Source organism: Mustelus asterias, chromosome 4, assembly GCF_964213995.1.
Source record: "Mustelus asterias chromosome 4, sMusAst1.hap1.1, whole genome shotgun sequence".
In the NCBI taxonomy this organism is placed as follows: domain Eukaryota; kingdom Metazoa; phylum Chordata; class Chondrichthyes; order Carcharhiniformes; family Triakidae; genus Mustelus; species Mustelus asterias.
In genome coordinates this window covers 83,234,422-83,255,470 of record NC_135804.1, presented here as the reverse complement: position 1 = coordinate 83,255,470, position 21,049 = coordinate 83,234,422, and the positions used below count along the sequence as shown (strand labels likewise).

Sequence of the window (21,049 nt, the reverse complement as noted above, 5' to 3'; positions counted from 1 at the left end):
GATCCAGAATTCGGGGGTCATGTGATGTAAGCGTGTGAGTTCTGGCACCACTTATCTTTTAATCCATTTTTCATCCTGGTGCACATCTCAGGATCATCCAACCCCTGATGTGTATAATCTGTGCTATGATCCTGGAAGATCCTTGTTTGATTGAAGTGGTCGGAGATGCCTGGAGTGGGATCCTGTTCACAGTGACGGTTACACTAGTGAGCAGGCCTACGCTTCATTGATGCTGTTGGCGTCGAGATAATGTCCGCCATCGTGGGTGAAGTTTTGGTGACGGTCTTGACTCCCCCACACAGAATTTTAGTGCTCATTTCGATGAACTGCGAGATATCCTTAAAAGAATGCTGTCAATGGAAAGATCAGTTTCCTCGGTGAAGGCTCGCTTTCAATTCTTGGAAATCCTGCTACAAGGTGTGTCGTATATCCTGGCTAACTCTGGGAGATGGGACTGAAGAAGGAGTGTCCGTAAGCCTGGTCTCCCAAGGGATGCTGGGAATGACTGAATTTGCTGCCATGCTTTCACAATCTCGATTTGAGGCCTGGGCATCTCAAGTTGGATGAATTACATGGAATCTGGTCTTCAAGGCTTGGGGTCGGCCGAAGGCCCCAGTGGTGTTTGTTGAGAAGGGTTGGAGGTGGCTAGACATGTTGGGTCCTTACCACATGCCAGGGCATCGGCTTTTCTTTGCCGGGAAGGTGCAGAGGCTTTGGTGAAACTCTGGATGGATCCTGGATGTTGCTTAATGTTCCTGTCATAGAATTCCTACAGTGCCGAAGGAGGCTATTCGGTCCATTGAGTATGCACTGACTCTCTGATACAGCATCCCACCCCAGGCCCTATCCCAGTAACCTCACGCATTTACCCCACTAGTCCCCCTGATCTATGTGACCTTGGGACACTAAGGAGCAATTTAGCATGGTCAATCCACCTAACCTGAACATCTTTGGACTGTGGGAGGAAACCGGAGCACCCAGAAGAAACCCACGCAGACAAGGGAAGAAGGTGTAAACTCCACACAGACAGTCACCTAAGGCCGGAATTGAACCTGGGTTCCTGGCAGCAATGCTAACCACTGTGCCACCGTGCTTTGGCCTTGTCATGCTTCATGAATGGTATATTATCCTGCAGTTCATTATTAATTCTGAATTTTGTTCCTTTGAGATTTTAATCCTGATTTTGTAATATTGTCTTTAATCATGATAAGGGTGTATGATATATATAAACACTGAGGCGTTTGTCGCCTGTATCCTGTTATACTGCGAAAATTGGGATTATTTATTTCTTTTCATGGTGTTCATCCATTGGTGTGCTCTGACAGTGGAACAATGAAGGACGGGATTTAATTGTTTGTGGAGTAGACTGACTTGGTTGTGTGACCTGAAGATTGTGCTTATCTGGTTTGTCTTTTTATGTGCTGTAATTCTTGTATTTACACTGGGGGAGTACAATTTTAGTAGTGTACACCATTTTTTTTGAAGATATGATGGGCAGCCCCACAACAGAGTGGTGGGTAGGTGGTTTGTATGGACATGGTTGAAATGGCCTTCTGTGTTGTGTTTTTCTTTTATATTTTGATTATTATGTGACTAAGGAGTACTTGCTTGTTTCCTGAGTGCAGACGGATTGTGTATCATGGAAAAGACTGGGTCTTTTGTATTCTCGGTCTTGTTAAAATGGAGTTATATTTTGGTGCACGCTAATCCTTGAATATCTAGCCTTGTTAGGTTCCGTCTTCTATTTTAATTTGTCTGTGTAGGCAGTGGCAATGGTTATTTTACAAAATTATAGAATCCCTACTGTGCAGGAGGAGACCATTTGGTCCATCGAGCCTGCACTGACAGCTAGCCCCCCACCCCACCTCCCCCTGACACTTAGGGGTAATTTAGCATGGCCAATCAACCATTGGAGGACATCGGAGCACCTGGAAGAAACCCATGCACACACAGAGAATGTGCAAACTCCACATAGATAGTGACCAAGACTTGAACCCAGCTCCCTGGCATTGTGAGGCAGCAGTGCTAACCATTGCGCCACTATGCCACCCCTCCTTGATTATTTGGCCCATGGAATGCACGGTGGTTATATTATCTAGTTGTTAGGGTTACTCTGATGAGGGGTGATGAGTTGAATCTCTTTGAATAGAGGAATAGTTGGTATGCAAGAGTGATGAGTATTCTTGGTTTGTTGGCCCTTATTGTAGGGGATTGTAGAGCAGGTCAGGGCAGTAGTGGTTATGATTACCTGGGTTGGGGTGGAGAGCATGTAGACGGGAGTAGATCGCCCTCCCCAAGTTGTCCCCTTATGGGGGCTTCTGGATTGCTCTTCCTAAGGCTTGATTCCCCTGAGGTTGTGGTGTCTTGTTGGATGAGGGCCCAAGTGCGAATCCACTTGTGGTAGTTCAGCGTTGTGGGAGCTTTTCTTCGCTTGGAGATTGGGCTGGTTGGAGGAGTAGGTCACCTCCTCCACGTGATCTTGTATGGAAACTTCCAGTCAGCCTGCCTTCTAGGTTTGAGCTTCTCTGGGGGAGGGAGGTGAGGTACAGGGGGGACAGCGTCCTATTCATGGTAAGGTTATGCTGCTCTTGTGAAAGTGGATGTTGAAAGACTACATCTGGCATTTATTGGACTATCCTGATACTCCTCTCATTTTGGGGCTTGCTCTCTATATCTGGGTAGGCGGGCTGTTGATGATATAGGCTCTGATTTGTTATAGTTTATCCTAGGGGGTTTCTGATGTCGGGAGGAGGAGGGTTGTATCTCTGTCCAAGGTGCCCTGCTGATGGATGTCTTAGTGATTATTCTTCTTGTCGGTCGGGCTTCCTTGGAGGAAAATGGTTTAAATTTTCCGATGATGGAGAGTCTGAGCTGGTCTCTGATTTGGTTGGAGAAAAGAGGTTTGTAGTGCTTTAAGCCTGGGCAAGGTGTGAGAGTCCTTCGCTTAGTGGTTCCTATACATGAGAGTGTATGCTACTATGCTGTCGGCTGTGCCAATGGCATTAACCTGATGTTCTCCCTTTCCTGGGTTATCCTTTAATTGCCTTGAGGTCCTGGAATGCTGAATTAGGCTCTTCTATATTACTCCATAAGGGATCCAGTATATTTTGTAGCCCTGTCCATGTTATCCTGTGGAGGAGGCTGTACACCATAGGACCATGTGCTCATTATGTTATCCTATTATCCTAAGATTCCCACTCTATCTGATATCCTTTCAATATCCGTACGAGAGGAGATGCCAGCTACAATGATTACAAAGATTTGTATAAATATTCACTGGTCTTTTGTAAATGTTCATGTAGAATAATGATTACTCTATAGTGTCCTAGATTTTGAGGATTTGTCGTGGCAAATGTAAAATGAAAACTTTCAATAGAAATGTTCTTTTAAAAAATCCAAAATTCTAGATTTATTAATCGAGCTTAAATTCCACCAGCTACCATGGTGGTATTTGTACCCATGTCACCAGAGCATCAGCCTGGGCCTCTTGATTGCTAGTTGGAGACATTACCACTACACCACTGCCTCAGCATGGTCACCTGATCCTTTCACATGATCCTCATTAAGTGAAGCTGTGGTTGTTTAAATGAAAGGAAAGGGGAAAAGAGGACATTTTACCCTGTGCGAGTCAAGCTTATTCTTATTATTTTTAAATTGGGGAAAATAACCAGTACCATAAATTAATGAGACATTTGTTCAAGAAAGATAAGGTATAGGTTGAGTGAGAGTATAAACATGTAACTACTCAAGTGCTTAGTATAAACCCCTAGTGGTTGTTCTTGAAAAATGAGTTAATTTAGTAGAAATGCTGTGTAATTTGCTTTTATTTCTCCCAGGTTGTCAAATTGTCAGCTCTTCCAGCAGGCCTGGGTATGGTCTCTTACAAAGTATATGCTTCGAGTAAAAGTCCCCAGGATAAAGATTTAATCAAGCCAGAACAGGTGAGGTTTCTTACTGCTTTCCTGAATTTCCATTCATGTTTTTAAAATCCGTTTAGGTTAAATGTTTATAATAAAGTGGGGGAGAAAAAAATCATTTTAATTTGTGAATGTGTTCTGGTGATGGATATATGCTGGTGTTGAATAACTCCACTGTTTTTATCATTTTGTAATCTGCCTGTTTTTAAAAAAAACTACTAATCATTTAAAATGAAATCTTGCAAACTTGGAAAACTGTTTTATATAAGTGGAACATTTTTCCATTTCCCAACTTCAATTGCATCCCGCAACTTTGTGATGCGGTTTCTATTTGTTCAGTGGCATCAAGATTCAACATTAAAAGAATGAATGTTCACCTAGACCAATGATCCATACGCAGGAAGGATGGTAAAGTTATCGATAATAGGGCCTTTTGTGAATGAGGTTGATTTGTTACCTGGCTATTGATAGGGTTGCAACCTGAATGATGCTCGTGCCAAATTCCTTAATACAATTTTGAAGAATGAATCTGCATTTATGTAGCACCTTTCACATCCTCAGGACATCCCAAAGCTATTCACAGCCAAAGAAACGCTTTCTGCAATTTAGACATTGTTGTAACGGAGGAAAACATGGCAGCCAATTTGAACACTTCTTTGGATTAAAATGATTTTTTAAAAATTGTGCCATGCAACTTCTGCATACACTTGAGGGATTAAATGCCTCATATGAAAGATGGCACTCCTTATCACCCCTGTGCCACTGCAGCACAGTCCTCCCTCTCTACACTGAAGGTTACTTAAATCATGCTGAAGGCAGTTTTCCACGATGTAGCTGATTAGGAAAGTTGAATTTGCCGAAACAACTACTTGATGGTTCAGTGCCTGTTATGGTTCAACTACAGAGAAATAAGAAGTTAATCAATGGGGTACATTTTTACAGTTAAGAAATTGGGGTAATGTACACATATATTCTGTAGTGGCTTGTAAAACTCTACATGTTGCTTCTGAAGAGTTCCTGTAATCTATTGTTCATCCAACAAGGGCTCATGTTCACCCTTTCCTGTTGAAGTTGGGAAAGGGAGAAGGCATGAGTCATGAGTTGGCTAAGAAAGATTAGGGAATTTCATTAAAAGGCATGACAATGGATGGGCAATGACTAATGTTTAAGGAAAATTATTATTTAAGGAACATTATTATTTAAGGAACTTTGGGTAGGGATTGCAACAGTTATACATTCCTTTCTCACGCAGAAACAAAGCAACTAAAGCAGCCCAACCATGGCAGATTGGAGAGTGGCAAATATAACCCCACTATTTAAAAGGAGGAAACAGGGAATTACAGAGCCTAGCATTGCTCAACATCACTAATAGGGACAATGCCAGAGAAAGAATATGATAATGGGACACTAAGAAAATATCAACGGGATCACACAAGGCCAGCATAGAGTTATGAAAGGCAAAATCATGTTTGACAAACTGACTGGACTTTTTGAGGATATAACTAGCAGAATAGATAAGGGAGAAGGAGTGGAAGCGGTATAATTGGATTTTCAGAAAGCTTTTGATAAAGTCCCACATAAGAGGTTAGTGTGCAAAATTAAAACACAAGGGATTAGAGGTAATATATTGGCATGGATTGAGAATTGGCTGACAGACAGAAAACAGTGGGAATAAGTGGCAGGCAGTGATTAGTGGGTTCCGGCAATGATCAGAACTTGAGCCCCAGCTATTCATAAAAGATATCAATGATTTTGATGAAGCAACCTGATGTAATATTTCCAAGTTTGCTGACGACACTAAATTTGGTGCGACTGCGAGTGATGACGAGGCTTCAAGGTAATTTAGACAAGTTGAATGTGTGGGCAAATACATGGCAGTGCAGTATAATGTGAATAAATGTGAAGTTATCCACTTTGTATGGAGAAACACAATGGCAGAGTGTTGATGCACAAAGTGCCCTGGGTGGCCTTGTATAGGTGCAGCAAGCAGTTAGGAAAGCAAAGGTATGTTGGCTTCATTGAAGAGGACATTGTGTACAGAAACAAGCTTGTCTTAATGCAGCTGAACAGGGCCTTGGTAAGATCACAAATAGAATATTGTGTGCAGTTTTAGTCTCCTTACCTAAGAAAGGATGTTTCCTTTGGAGGGAGTGCAGCGAAGGTTCACCACACCGATTCCTGGAATCGCAGGATTGTTGTATAAGGAGAGATTGGGTTGATGAGTCCTGTATTAGACGAACAAAAGGGATTGCATTGAAACGTACAAAATTCTGGCAGGTAAGCCATATTTAGGACTGAGATGAGGAGAAAACTCTGAACCTGTGGAAATCTATACCAAGGAAGGCAGTGGAGTAATATATTTAAGAAGGGAAATAGATAGACTTCTCAACTCTAAAAGTGTCAAGGAGTATGGGGAGAGCACAGGAGTATGGCGTTGAGGATCATCCATGATTATATTGAATGGCAGAGTAGGCTCTAAGGGCTGAATGACATACTCCTGCTCTTATTTTCTATGTTTCAAGTGCACATTCTAAGAAGAGCAGTGATTCTTTTTCCTCCGGTGACCTGGCCAACCTTCCTTCCTCAACGAACACACCAAAGACAGAATCACTGCACATTCATCTCATTCTCATTTTGGGGATTTTCGTATGTGCAATAGAATTGCTTAATGTACTTGCATAGCAAGTGTCTGCAGAGCAGTACAAGATAAATGAAACTTCAGCCGTTTCTGGGAGATGTAATCAGGTGCTACGTTTATTTCCCCGTCCTATTCTCCCTCTTACACATTATTGAGGGGGAGGAGAAATTCATGTTTGGTATATTCTAGAGAACATAATCTAATCTAATAGGAGACTATTTGAAGACTGAAGTTTGTGAACCTACATTTTCTCTTGTATAAGAAAGAAAACCGATGGTCCCATAGGATGTTTAAATTGCTTTCCTCAGACTAATGGGTGATCTTCCTTTTGCAAGGTACAACATTCATGAAAAAAATCATCTTATTAATTGAAGCCAGTGACACAAGTAGACAATAGTATACCTTCCATGTTTTAGTTTGCAGCAGCACTGTGTATAACCCTCTCTGACTTTCTCCACCTCTATTGATTGGAATATTTGAACACCCTCCACTAGTTAATTGATGAAAGCTTAACATCAGTCCCAGAAACCGCTTTTTACACCAGAACATCAATCATTAATGTCAGTGAGTTTTTAGTTATGTTTTCAGTGGTGTTTACTTTTTAAATGTGACCAAAAGTTCAAAATTTGTTCAACTGTTTGTTTTCTGAAACTTATCTGAATGTTCCATCAGAGGTATCAAGATAAATCTCTGCTAATTTTCATGATTCAGCATTGCTAAACTCTGTTGCAACAATGGTAGGGGGAATATGAACTATTTATATTTTGTATAATCCCCAGGTTAGATCGTATTAAAGAAGGTAACACTGGAGAGTGAAGGTGGAGAAAGGACTTAAATACTTGTTAGTTTTCCTACTGCATATTGGCACATCACAGATCTCAATGAGTGCATTTGTGCACAGATACTTTGTAATTCAACACTAGGGTTGGGAATTTTTCATCCAATTTTGTGGACGGCACACCCCCAACACAGATTTCCCGTTAACAATGGTGGGACCAGATGATCCCACCGCTGGCCAATGACAGGCTGCCTTTGCAAAACACATGGCGGGGAGCGTGGTAAATGCCTCCCTGGGTCCATGGGGAATGTACCACTACGCGTGAAGTATCTTTTTATATAAAGAATAATGTTACATACTACACCTGAAGGTGACTAAACTACCTTCCTAAGAACTGAATGTTCTTGGCCAAACTAATCGCCATTTCAGTCAATAAGGTAGAGAGTTTAACCAATAGCTATCCTTGTATCTTAATGAACATGATAAAATCTTCTATTTTAAATAGGATTTTTGATGCAAAATCATCTCTACAAATGAGATGTTCATTATTAAACATGATGTTTAAGAAGAAACTTCACACTCATTTATTGGAATGTAATTTGTTTTTTTAAGCTTTCAGTTTACAATGAGCCGTCCACAAACTCTAAGTACATTATTGAACAGCCTGGCTGGCTCCTACAGCGGATTTCTGGTGTGAGACGAACAGTTCAACCATATGCAGCTCAATGCAAGGTACCGTAAAGTCCTTTTGTGTTTACTTGCACTGAGTGCTATTGAATTATTTGAGACAAAACATTTGTATAAATATTTGTTGCAGCAAAATTCAAAATTATTATATATTTCTTTTGAAATTCCAAACGCCAGGAAAGAGTCTCCAAAATTGTTGTGTCTTTGTTTTACTATTTAATATCAGAATATTATTTTGTTGGAAAAAAACCTTTTTAAAAAAAAATTCAGTGAAGTAAATGTAAAAATCCATGGTGCACACAGTTTAGTATTGACAACTGAAGCTTTCACAATTCACAAAATCTTCATTACAACAGCACTGGTGCTGGCTGAGCCAAGGGAGTGACTGTGGGAATGGGTGTAGCATGGAAAATGCCACTGAGTTGTTCTGGGAATAAGCTGCTCCCATGAGAAATATTAAGCTGCCATTAAAAAATATTTAACTGTTAGGGCACTGCAGCAGATACAACTCTACTTAAATGGTTATATTCTGAATACATGGCTTTACGTGGATACAATATGATCATAAACCAGCCTTGTACTTTCTGAAATGGAAGTGTTATGAATGAATATAGCTTTGGATTCATATGATAGCTTCATTGGTTGCACTAAGTATCTATTACTCAGTATTGAATCTGAAAGGATGGAATGATCTGATAAAAGTGTCTAATTTTGGCTTGATGCTTATGCATTTACTTCCAATCACGAACAATAAGCTTTTAAAAATGACTGGAGTTTGAGTTCCTGCATTAAGCTTATCTCGTACAGTATTGCACATTTTATTGATTAATGGCTGGACAAAGGAATAATTCAAACATGAACAATCACTGAATTGATTCAGATTGTATATGGCTGACTTTATAATTCCAAGTGGTTGGAAAATGTAATGCTACAAAGAGCAGGAATTATTTCCTCGGATTATGAATGATAAAAAACTAAAAAAAACAGTTTGAAATTCATGAAGTAGAATTGAAATTTTCCCCAAATAATTTATGTAAAAATGACCTACAGTGGTAAGAAATGTAAATTTAAGGGCGAGCTTGTTGAGTTTATGATCTTTTGCCTAATCAAGGAGTTAATTTACTTTTGAAACTACATAAACTACGATTAGATTAGTTAAATATTCATATATGAAGTAAATATAATAACAGCACGTCCTCACTAAAAGTTACAGTTGTGTTACTAAAAATCATGGATTTCTTAAATGACTTTGATTTCTGTGAGAGCCCATGTTTCACAATGTTAAAGCCAGAGTTCCTTTCCCTCTGCCGCCCGCCCGCTCTCGTCTCTGCCGCCCACCCGCTCTCGTCTCTGCTGCCCGTCCCGCTCTCGCCTCTGCCGCCTGACCCCCCCCCCCCCCGCTCTGGCATCTGCCGCCCGACCCCGACCGCCCCCCGGGCCCCTCGCCCAGGCCGCCCGCCCTCACCTGGGCCGCCCGCCCCTTTCCCCCCTTCTCCTTTTCCTCTTTCTGTCTGTGTCCCTGTCTTTTGGGCTGCTGTAGGAGTTGTGGTTGCAGCAATGCAGCCTTTAGGGCTGCAAGAAGTGGAGGAATGTTTGCCACTTCCCAATCTCCCCACCCTCTGGTTACTCGCTGTTTTTCACCTGAGCAACGGCTGGAAAGTTCCTGCCCCTGCCCTGCATGTCTGCTCCAGGTTCACAGGCCTCGCTCTCTCCTCGCAGCCTGGGCCTCTGGTAATATCCTTGGGGTTGCCATTGACCAGAAATTCAACTGGACTCGCCACATAAACACAGTGGCTACAAGTGCAGGTCAGAGGCTAGGATTACTGTGGCGGGTAACTCACCTCCTGACTCTTCAAAGCCTGTCCACCATCTACAAGGCACAATTTAGGAGTGTGATGGAATACACCCCATTTACCTGGATGGGTGCAGCTACAACAACACTCAAGAAGCTTGACACCATTCAGGGCAAAGCAGCCCGCTTGATTGGCACCACATTTACATTTACAAACATTCAATCCCTCCACCACCGACACTCAGTAGCAGCAGTCTGTACACTCTGCAGCAATTCACCAAAGATCCTCAGACAGCACCTTCAAAATCCACGACCGCTTCCATCTACAAGGACAAGGGCAGCAGATACATGGGAATACCACCATCTGCAAGTTCTCCTCCAAGCCGTTCACCATCCTAACTTGGAAATATATCGTCATTCCTTCGCAGTTGCTGGGTCAAAATCCTGGAATTCCCTCCTAACGGCATTGTGGGTCAACCCACAGCACGTGGACTGCAGCGATTCAAGAAGGCAGCTCACCACCACCTTCTCAAGAGCAACTAGGAATGGGCAATAAATGCTGGCCAGCCAGTGACGCCCATATCCCACGAATGAATTTAAAAAATGGCTCCAGCATCAGAATATGGTGGGGCAGGGCCAGAGTGCAGACATCATAAATTTGCAAATGATGAAGTAAATCGAAAATAAAGTTCCAAAGAGTAAAGAACATTGAAGTGAAATTACTTTAAGCGGGGTGACATGGTGAGGACTTGCTGTACTTTTGAAGACTGGAATGGGATTCAAGAAGGTATTGGAGAGGAATGTAGACCAGACCAGTAGATATGCTGCTCCTATCCCAGCTTCTTACTCAAAGCCACAGTTAGCACTCATTCTTGAGAGAAATCTGAAATATGAGACGCAAACTGTTTCAGAATAAGAAGGGTGTAAAAGCCTTTAATGTGGAACGATGCTATACTCCAATCTCTGTTACCATTGCATTCAGGAAGTCAAATTAAATACAAATTACAGTTCTAAAGGGTGACATGTGATCATGATGATTCCGAGTATCAAAGCCTTGAATCTCCTGTGTGTGTGCATTGTGGAAGTTAGACCCAAAATTGTGTCAATTCCTGTGCCCGTTCTCCCAATCCCAAGACATGCAGCAATATCCTGCTGATCAAAATAGAATATGCCTGAACGTAAAATTGGTTGTCAATAGGGCATATTGAAAGTGTCTTATTCGCACCATTTAAACATTCAAATGCTATCGTAAAAAAGTTTTGAATCTAAGCACTCAGGAGTCGGAGATTCAAGTAGGACTTTTCTTCCGGAAAAATAAGAGTCTAGATTTAATACTGAAGAAGGCCATTAAAGTGGACAATATAAATGAGTACGTAAGGCAGTTTAGGGAGAAGATGTGAAGGTCAATAGATTAGTTTGATGTCTGAATTAGGATAATGCATGTTGGACCTAACAGTGTTTTCCTGTTCCTAAAACTTGAATTCATTTCTTACTGTAAAGATAGTTTGTACGAGTAAGCCATTGTGTTAGTAATCTATTCTTGGGTGATGAGATTTTCCACTGTGTGCTTCAGATGGTTTTAAAGGTGCCAGCCATTTGTACTGGAGATTGGTCCATTTTCAAATACAGCCAAATATTGATTCATTTTTTTAGCATTAAGCTCTCACTTCACTTTGCTGAATTTGAATTACTAGATACTTCAGCTTTCCTGTTGAGAATAATATGGATTTGAATTAACAATATTTGTCTATATTTATAAATGATCCAATGTGCAATATGCATTTTTTTTAAGCCAGTGTTGCATCTCAGCATAATTTTATTTGAAAGAGATCTATTGTTCTCGTTGTGGAGAATGAGTCACTTATTAAAATTGAAGCTTCTCCTTTTACATTGTTTCACTGTGTTGCCTGTATGGTTTTTATTTGGATTTAAGTCTATTTCTGCTCCTTGTTTACATGGACTGCTGGGACTGTTGGTGTAGAAAATGGTAGCAATTGTTTAATGTTCCTCAAAGGCCTAACTGTCACTGCCACAAGATAAATTAAGCCTCCATGTCAGCTGAAGGTATGTTGCACTATCTCTTCACAAATTGCTTCAACCATGTCCAGCCCCTGCATTATTGTTATCATGCAACATTTTATGGTTGTCTGCCACCATAAAGTTGGATTCTGTTAGCAGCAATTAACACTCTAATGACTATACATTAACATCAGTGAATGTTAATTAAGAAACGTTCTTCCATTAATTTTTTTCTTTTTTATCACTTGCCCTTGCAGTCATTTTCTTCCTCGATTTATTTTCATTCTTTCTTTATCTCACTATTTGTGTTGAAAGTTTCTGGCAGCTCCCATATGTCTTTTTCTTTCTTCGCCCCATTTCTATTAAACAATTAATGGTTTTCTCCCTTTTTATGTATCAAACAAAGCCAGCTTATATTGAGCCAGTATGATCCATGTCACCCTGACCGCCATGTCCTAAGGAAATGACTAAGGAAATGAACCAAACCTGAGCATTTTTGTTCACATGTCTACTGCACAATTTTTATATTGATGTGGATCACTATGTCAAATAGATTAGCAACCTTGTTTTTATTCTTTCATCAATAAAACCCCAATAACCTATTACTGGACTGTTTTTCTCCGCTTTCAACTCACCAGCTGTAACTGTTAGAACCTAATTTTGATGAATGTAAAAAGTCAGTTTTGGAGCTAAAGAGAAACAGATTATTTAAAATTGGGCGTGTACCACAGACAGACCAGTAAAATGTATGAAGTGCAATATTTACTTGCATAAACTTGAACAGGAAACAGAATATTTGCATCTGCCCTAATGGTTATCACCTCATAGACTCAAACAATAGATTATTGAACGTTTTATCACTGAAACACTTAGATGTTTTACATGGTACATTAGCTGGAGAAAAGTTGTATTCCAGTGCATAGGTAGGCCCTGGATAGACAAAATAAGGAAAGGGATGGAAGAAGTTAACAGCAGTAGAATCGACCGTGGGCGTGTGGAACATTGCACTATCTGGGGTGCCAAGAAACATGGGTAAAGACTGTTTGTTTCAGGAAACTGTTACATCAGTAACAACAACTTTAATTTCTTTCGCTCCTTCACTTAGCTTCATGAGCAATGTTAATCCAAGCGACAGAGAGAGATATCAGGATAAGAGACCACAAGCTTGGTCAAAGAAGTAGGTTTAAAGGATCAACTTAAAAGGAATAAGAATTGGAGGGGGTGACCAGTTTTGGGAATGGAATCAAAAATTTACAACCTAAGGTGCTGAAAGCACGGTAGCCAATGGTGGAGCATTTAAAATCAGGGACATGTAAGGTGCCAGAATAGGAGGGGTGTTGAGATCTCAGTGATAGGGCTAGAGGATATTACAGTCATAAGGATGACTGAGCCATGGAAAGATTTGAGAAAAGAACATTTCAAAATTATAAATTAAATTTGGTGAGAATTAGGGCATAGACCCAGCAGTGCTTTAGATGAGTATAACTTGAAGGAAGGTGGGAAATGGAAGGCTGACCAGGAGAGCATTGATATCTGGAGCTAACAAAAACATGGATGTGTGTATCAGTTGCGGATGAGTTGAGGGCCAGAGTTGAGTAATGTTGTGGTGGTGTAAGCATGCAGCCTTGGTCTTGGAGCAGATATAAGATCAGAAGCTCAAATACAGTGCCAAATATACTGGTGGATTGGTTCAGCCTCACAATTGCTGGGAAGAGAGAATGAAATTGATGGCTCTGGAGCAGAACTTGAGGCAAACCGAAACCAATGACTTTTGTCTCCCCAGTATTACTTGGAGAAAATTTCAGTTAATCCAATACTGCATGCCAGACAAGCAATCTGGCAAATCAGAGGCAGTGAGGGATCAAGAGAAATGGTTACCTAAGAATGGAACTGGATGAGGGCAACTTCACCCAGCTGGATGATGGAGAAGTCAATGGTGCAGTCAAGCATGTTGTAGACTGCAGGCAGGTTGGGAAAGTTCCATACAGGCACATAGAATGTCACTTGTGGTTTTGGTCAGAACCATTTCGGTACTGTGGCAGATGTGGAAACCTGATTGGGTAAAATTGTAGAAAAGATGGGCACCGATTTGGGAGGTGTTTGGATGTTTGAGGATATTCAGAGAATAAATAGATTCTGAAATAGAAACATTGTCGTGTCACAATGAAGAAAAAAACACCACAATATTTTTGGAAGCATGCCACAGGCCATGTAAACTAACAATGTTGCTGTAATTGAAGAAGCCTTGTATGAAAATAAAATAGATAGAAATCACATTGTGAGGTTAAGGAGACAGGTGGATAGCATTGTGTAGAAAAATGAATTTACAGAAACAATTTTTTGTGAAGAATGGTCCATGAAAGGTTGGTAGAAATTTCCCTTATGAAACTAAGCTAGTTTAATGCACATTGCTTATGGAAAAAAGGGCACTTTGCAAACTGCCACCAGTTTGTGATTGTTGATATTTCCATCTATATCTGTCCTGTGTTTTGGCTTCATTGCTGTTGCTGCAGTCTGCCCATTTGTTCTCGATGCAGTGGTGCTTGCAGGTGACATAGGAATGCTACACAGAGTCTTTGCTTCTCCTGGCATTGACATTGAACCATTTGCTGAATTAAAACATAACCCTTTGTTAACAGCAGCTCAGTTTTACTTGTGTGTACACAGGATAGATGTTATTTTAAAAATGTTCATATATAGTTCTCTTCTTACAGCAGGAACTTACATGCTTATAAATTACTCTTGTGCAATTAAAGAAGGACATTTAGCATGTTTGTGTTTCATTCTGAGACATTAAGCAGTTTGAAAGTGAATAGGTTATCATTGGATTTTAAAGTGTAAGATGAGAACAAGTTGCATGAACACACCAAGAATTGGTCTGTTAATATTGGTAACAGCAGCACGGTAGCACAGTGGTTAGCACTGCTGCCTCACAACACCAGGGACCCGGGTTTGATTCCCGGCTTGGGTCACTGTCTGTGTGGAGTTTGCACGTTCTCCCCCTGTCTGCGTGGGTTTCCTCCGGGTGCTCCGGTTTCCTTCCACAGTCTGAAAGACGTGCTGGTTAGGTGCATTGACTCGAACAGGCGCCGGAGTGTGGCGACTAGGGGAATTTCACAGTAACTTCATTGCAGTGTTAATGTAAGCCTTACTTGTGACTAATAAATAAGTTTTTTTTTGTTGTTTCTGACAGCTTAGATTTTATAGTCATGTTTCAAACATCCCAAACATCATCAAAACATTGAACACCAGTGGAAAGCAGCTAGACACTTGGGGGGCGGACAGTAGATAGCCAAAGTTTTAAAGGATCAGGCAGAAGATTTGGATATGGTTAAAATGCTTGAAGGAAGCCAGAGGAAAGGTCAAGGAGTCCTTGTAATGAATGCCACCACACTACCATAATTGATTTGGCTGGGTGACGGAAAGTGTAACCCAGCACAGAGGCTTTGGTGAGGGCCCATTTCAGTCAAAATCAAAAATAATTTGTTCTAGGGATGTCGGTTAAGAAAAGAAATCCCTGCTGTGTTTTTACATAGTTCCATGGGATCCTTAAAGTGCAGGTTGGGGGTCTTAATTTTTGTATCTGATGTATTGTATTCTGGAATGGAGTTTGAGCCTACAAACTTCTGACTCTGAGGTGAGATTGGTACCAGCTGAGCTAACACTTTCTTACAGGACTTTGATTCTCAAGTACAGCCCTCAAACCTTGCCCAGAACATTGTTTTGCACTCAGATAGTTATTATACCAGAAATGTGATGACCAGATTTGATTTTCCAATCTGCTGATGACAAAGTTTTAATCAATCTATATCTATGAGAGATGTAAAAATGTCTGAATCAGCATAGTCTGGTATGAAAATACAGGGAACCAAATGTTTCTCTGAACTGTACTGTTCACCTGTTAGTGTTTGTGTGTAGTCTTTCAATCAACATATTAGAACTGTGGTATGAGTCTTAAAATGATGTAGTTCTGAAAGAATTTAAAATCGAAGGTTTGTAACTATTTATGATATCTGTAATATGTAATGAATGTGTTGCTACTAGATTTGAACCAAGTTTCTTTGAGAATAATTCCATTTTAATGTTTTAACATTTAGGCAAAGCTGTAACATTTTGAGGACATAGTAAGTTACTGTGTGAGCATCACAATGCAGCGAGTCATGTTGTGTTTCCATTATTTACATATTTTCAATCTGTGCTTGCTTTGTGTTTTTTCAGTTATTAAAGATATTGGTTTGCAAAGTATTGTGGTAATGGATTTGCCTAAGCAGAGACTGATGTAATTATGTTTCTAGAGAATTCATAAACAATTATTCTACTCATGTTTCTATGAGCAGTAAAATCCATGTCAAGTGAATTAAGAATAATAGATACTGCTGCAGAATGTTCAATCCTCCGAATCTCTCAAATGAGAGATTAAATTGTTACAATAGCAGGTCTCTGAATTTTAAAAATTTATGAACAAACAAGACCTGGGTTTGCATTTTCAGTGTAGCTTTGACGGGGTGGGATTGTTAAACCATCAGGTCAGTGGCACATTAGCAATACAAACTGGGGAGTTGTGCTGAACGTGGACAGAACAATAGCTGCCTGAAAATGTAAGTGGTTCTCTTGGCTTGTGCATGATCACATTCTAAGAATGATTGCATAGGCCTTGCCTCTTTTTTAAAAAAACTTCAAAGCTCCTGCTACTGAACAGGCCAGGCATAAAGATCTAACAGTCCTCACATCCAACTTTCAAACCATGCAGATGGTGTGAAATACAATAGGGGGCATGTTTATCTCATTTAAACATGTTGTGCAGGTGAACAGTCGAGTACATTTCATAGAAATCATAGAAACCCTACAGTACAGAAAGAGGCCATTTGGCCCATCGAGTCTGCACCGACCACAATCCCACCCAGGCCCTACCCCCATATCCCTACATATTTTACCCACTAATCCCTCTAACCTACGCATCTCAGGACACTAAGGGGCAATTTTAGCATGGCCAATCAACCTAACCCGCACATCTTTGGAATGTGGGAGGAAACCGGAGCACCCAGAGGAAACCCACGCAGACACGAGGAGAATGTGCAAACTCCACACAGACAGTGACCCAAGCTGGGAATCGAACCCAGGTCCCTGGAGCTGTGAAGCAGCAGTGCTAACAACTGTGCTACCATTTGCATGGTTTGAAAGTTGGATGTGAGAACTGTTAGATCTTTATGCCTGGCCTGTTCAGTAGCAGGAACTTTGAAGTTTTTTAAAGAAAGAGTATTGTTCATTTGTACAGAGTAAATACCTACAAGCAGCAAATTAAATTAATTACCTGATTTTTTTGTGTGTGAGATGGAACATTGACTAAGATGCCAGGAAAATCTTGTGATCTTCTAATTGCTCTTTCAATTTGGGACTCCATTTTAATTTTTAAAATTCATTTATACAATATGGGTGTCACTGTCTAGGCCAGCATTTATTGTCCAACCCTCATTGCCCTTCAGAAGGTGGTAGTGAGCTAGCTTCTTGAACCGCTCCTGTCCTGGAGGTATAGGTGCACCCACAGTGCTCTTAGGGAGGGAATGTCTGCCCTCTATTGATGGAGCATTCCTTCAATATTACACTAAGTGTCAGTGTAAATTTTGTATTAAAGTTATTTATTGACTGATTATGAGTATTGTTCATTTAATGCTGAGCAACTTGGCTTTATTTGACTTGGGTGACCTGCGTGATTAGGTTAATCTTGCTATCTGGGCAGTATGCTGATTTGAATTATGGAATATTTGGAGGGTGAGTGATGTGATGAGAATTCTGGAGCTGGGCCAGCAAGGGTTTCCTTGCTGAGTAAGGGTCCAAATAAATTCTGTTTTTCTGCATATGCTACAGGTGGGGGTGGGAGGTGGGGCGGGGAAGGGGACCATCTTGCATTTATGTAGCACATTCCACCATCCTTTGATGCATTTCACAGCCGATTCAATTCTTTTGAAATATGGCCATTGTACTGTAAGGAAACATTGCAGCCAATTGGCATGCATCAAAGTCTTACAAACAGCCATGTTAAATTATCAGATATTTTATGATATTGGTTGAAGTATAAATGTTAGTGCATCAAGTGAACGCTCCTGCTCCTTTTTAAAAAAATGGTGCCATATGATCTCTTACGTTCACTTGAGATGGAAAATGTGGCCTTAGCTTAATGTCCCATCTGAAAGAGGGCATCTCTTAAAGTGCATCAATCCCTCAGCGTAACACTGAAGTGCTGTCCACATTGTGATACGAGTCCATGTGCTACTTTGCATTGGCTTCATTTTGAAGACTTAAGTATAATAGCCTGTTAAACCTCTCTGCTGTCAACCTCTTCTAAGTGTTTTCATATAATTTAGAATTCCTCTTTTTCTTCTTTACACAATATATCAACTTCCATTAAATTTCACCTGGCATCTATCTGCCCAATATAACTTGTCGATGGCTACTGGATGTAACTTACAGTCCTCCTCATAATTCAAATGTTCCCTATTCTTGTTTCATCTTGATATTAAGCCCACTACGCCTAAATCGAGGTTACTTTATTTGTGTATTCTTTGGAGAAGAGTATTGGTCCTAATGCTGACACCATTATATTCCAGTCCAAAGAAATCTCCCAAACTTTTCCTTCTGCTGTTCCTTACCTCGCTTCCTACCTGCGCTGCCTCATTCCTTCAACATTGTGCACCTCTGTTTTACCAACAAGCTTCCTATATGGCAACCAGTCTAATGTCTTTTGAAAAACCATATGTTCGAAAGTAACTGCTTTTCCTTTCAGTTTATCTGTTACTTCCTTGATTTGCCAGTCTTTTACAAATCCAAGATGAAAGCAAATTACTGCGGATGCTGGAATCTGAAACTAAAACAAATTGCTGATCTCAACAGGTCTGACAGCATCTGTGGAGAGAGAATAGAGCTAATATTTCGAATTTGGATGACTCCTTGTCAGAGTTTTTTTACCTTTCTGGCGAAGGATCATCCAGACTTGAAACGTTGGCTCTATTCTCTCTTCACAGATGCTGTCAGACCTGTGAGAGTTTCCAGCATTTTCTGTTTTTGTTTTTCAAATCCATGTTGGAAGCTGTTTATTAACCCATACCTTTCTAAGTGAGTATTCATTTTATTCAATTTTTAGACCTCTAGAAACTAGGTGTGTGGCCATCTGCTTTATCTACTTTTTGAACATAATTTTTTTTTAAACAATTCTTCAAGCCTCTGCCAATATCCATAACCAAAGATATTTGAAACATTGTGGTCAGAGCCTCTGCTTTTTCATCTTCCGGTTTCTTTTTTTTTCATTCATGGGACATGGATGTCGCTGGCTGGCCGGCATTTATTGCCCATCCGTAGTGAATTCTGAGATGCAGGTCATCAAGGCCCAGAACTTTCCTATTTGAATTCCACCAGCTTTAAGCCCTACTTCCTATTCAATAATTACCCTATTGAATTACACCATCTCTTCCTCACATGCCTAGCCATATTCTCACGACCACATATAAGTTCTCATTTAGTACTTTTGCCTTTCCTTCATCCGGCAAATTGAGTTTCTTTTTCATCTCTAGTTCTATTAATCAGCTTTACTCCTTATGTATTTATAAAATCTCTGTTTTCTGACCTTTAAAATTTATATACTCTCTGTTGGTAATTTTTGGTAAGTTGCGTTTTATTTTCTCTGTCCACCCAAGAAATTCCACCTTCTGTTGCACCTCCTTTCACTCGCCAAACATTTTCCATTTTTACTTCACAGCATTATGTTCAGTTTTATTTCTGCATCTATAGTTGCTGTTTTTTCTGGTGCAGTTAAAGTTACCTTGACAGAATTTCATCTTCTTTTTTCTAGGGTGCATATAATGCTCTTAAAAATTCTGCAGAAAATACTATTGCATTTGGGAAAGGTAAGTGTGGTTATGTTTATTTTAGTATTTCTTCTTCCAGAGCTTAGGACACTGAACCGATAATGGAGCAGGTCCACAGTTGTCTTGACTGAAATATAAACAGAAAATGTTGGATAAACTTAACAGGTCTGGCAGCATCTGTGGAGAGAAATAGAGTTAACGTTTCAGATCTACAATTGCTGCCAGACCGACTGAGTTTATCCCGCATTTTCTGTTTTTGTTTCAGATTTCCAGCATCTGAAGTATTTTGTTTTTATTGCCCTGACTGAGGCTGACTGACACAGCGGTAGGCAAACCTGGGACCTTCTGGTTCACCTGTCTCAGCTGCAAGTTATACAGTACTTGTATTTCTTTACTAAATGCTCATCAGTAGATTCTGTTTGTTATTGGGATTCAAGCTGGTGGTGAAGCCAAAGCCAAGATACAGAGCTTTTCTTTATCGAGAGAGTTTATTGACTTATTCAGTCGCACAGTTTTCCTCACACACAATCCAGTGTTCCTATCCTTCATTTATATGCTTTTTTTTAGCCAAATGGCTAAGTATTAACTAATTGAATTAATTAATTGGAATCCCCTTAAAGGGGTTACAAAAAACAAAACTTTCAAAAGGATATCCTTTGTACTCTTTTTAATAAAACAAAAATCAAATTAAACAAAAATGAGAAGGAGTGACAGCCCCTGATTGAGCACTGTAACTAAATCAAAATATCAACTAACTACTAACTAAACGTATCATTTTGGTGGGGAGTGATGATGCACCGAGAGGCCCACTGGTTGCGAATGCCTGAAGCGTACTGGCAGACTGCGTGCCCTCTCTTTAGGGCCATCTGGCCGCAAACATAGCCACAGTAGAAGGCTAGACAGTCAGGTCAGATGACCCCTCCCCCATTCACATGTGCTCAAAGATAATTAATAGTCATCTAATCATAACAATGTAATTGATAAGACACCAATTGCAAATCGTATGAATATTAGATCTTTGATTAATGTGAGTTTACATTGTTATTAGCTACTATGTACTACAATTTGTGATGATAGAGCAATATATATAATTATGTTTAAGGGGAATGTTTAAAAATTCAGCTTTATTCTACAGTTGGTTGGTATGTCTGGTGGGAATGCAACTCATGCTGGGAGAACAGGATAATTACTCATTTCAGCTAGGAATTTGTTATTTTGATAGAGCTAATGGACTTTTGTTTACACAAAGTTGGGGAAGTTGATTGATAGGGTCATGCAATGTTTTGTTTAATGAGCAGAGCTTGATCTGTAGCAGAATGAAGAAACTTCTGCAATTTAGAGTTGAAGTTCTAGCTGGGA

At 40.2% G+C, this 21,049-nt stretch overlaps 1 protein-coding gene across 3 annotated transcripts in view; it reads left to right on the top strand.

Moving 5' to 3' along the window:
• LOC144492817 (MICOS complex subunit MIC27-like) overlaps positions 1 to 21,049 on the top strand; it is a 69,947-nt gene that overhangs the window by 21,009 nt on the left and 27,889 nt on the right. For all 3 annotated transcript variants that reach the window (XM_078211291.1, XM_078211293.1, XM_078211292.1), the window contains 3 exons: positions 3,837 to 3,941; positions 7,946 to 8,065; positions 19,675 to 19,729. In XM_078211291.1, coding sequence (XP_078067417.1) covers positions 3,837 to 3,941; positions 7,946 to 8,065; positions 19,675 to 19,729 — 280 coding nt within the window. The remainder of the gene's footprint in view (positions 1 to 3,836; positions 3,942 to 7,945; positions 8,066 to 19,674; positions 19,730 to 21,049) is intronic.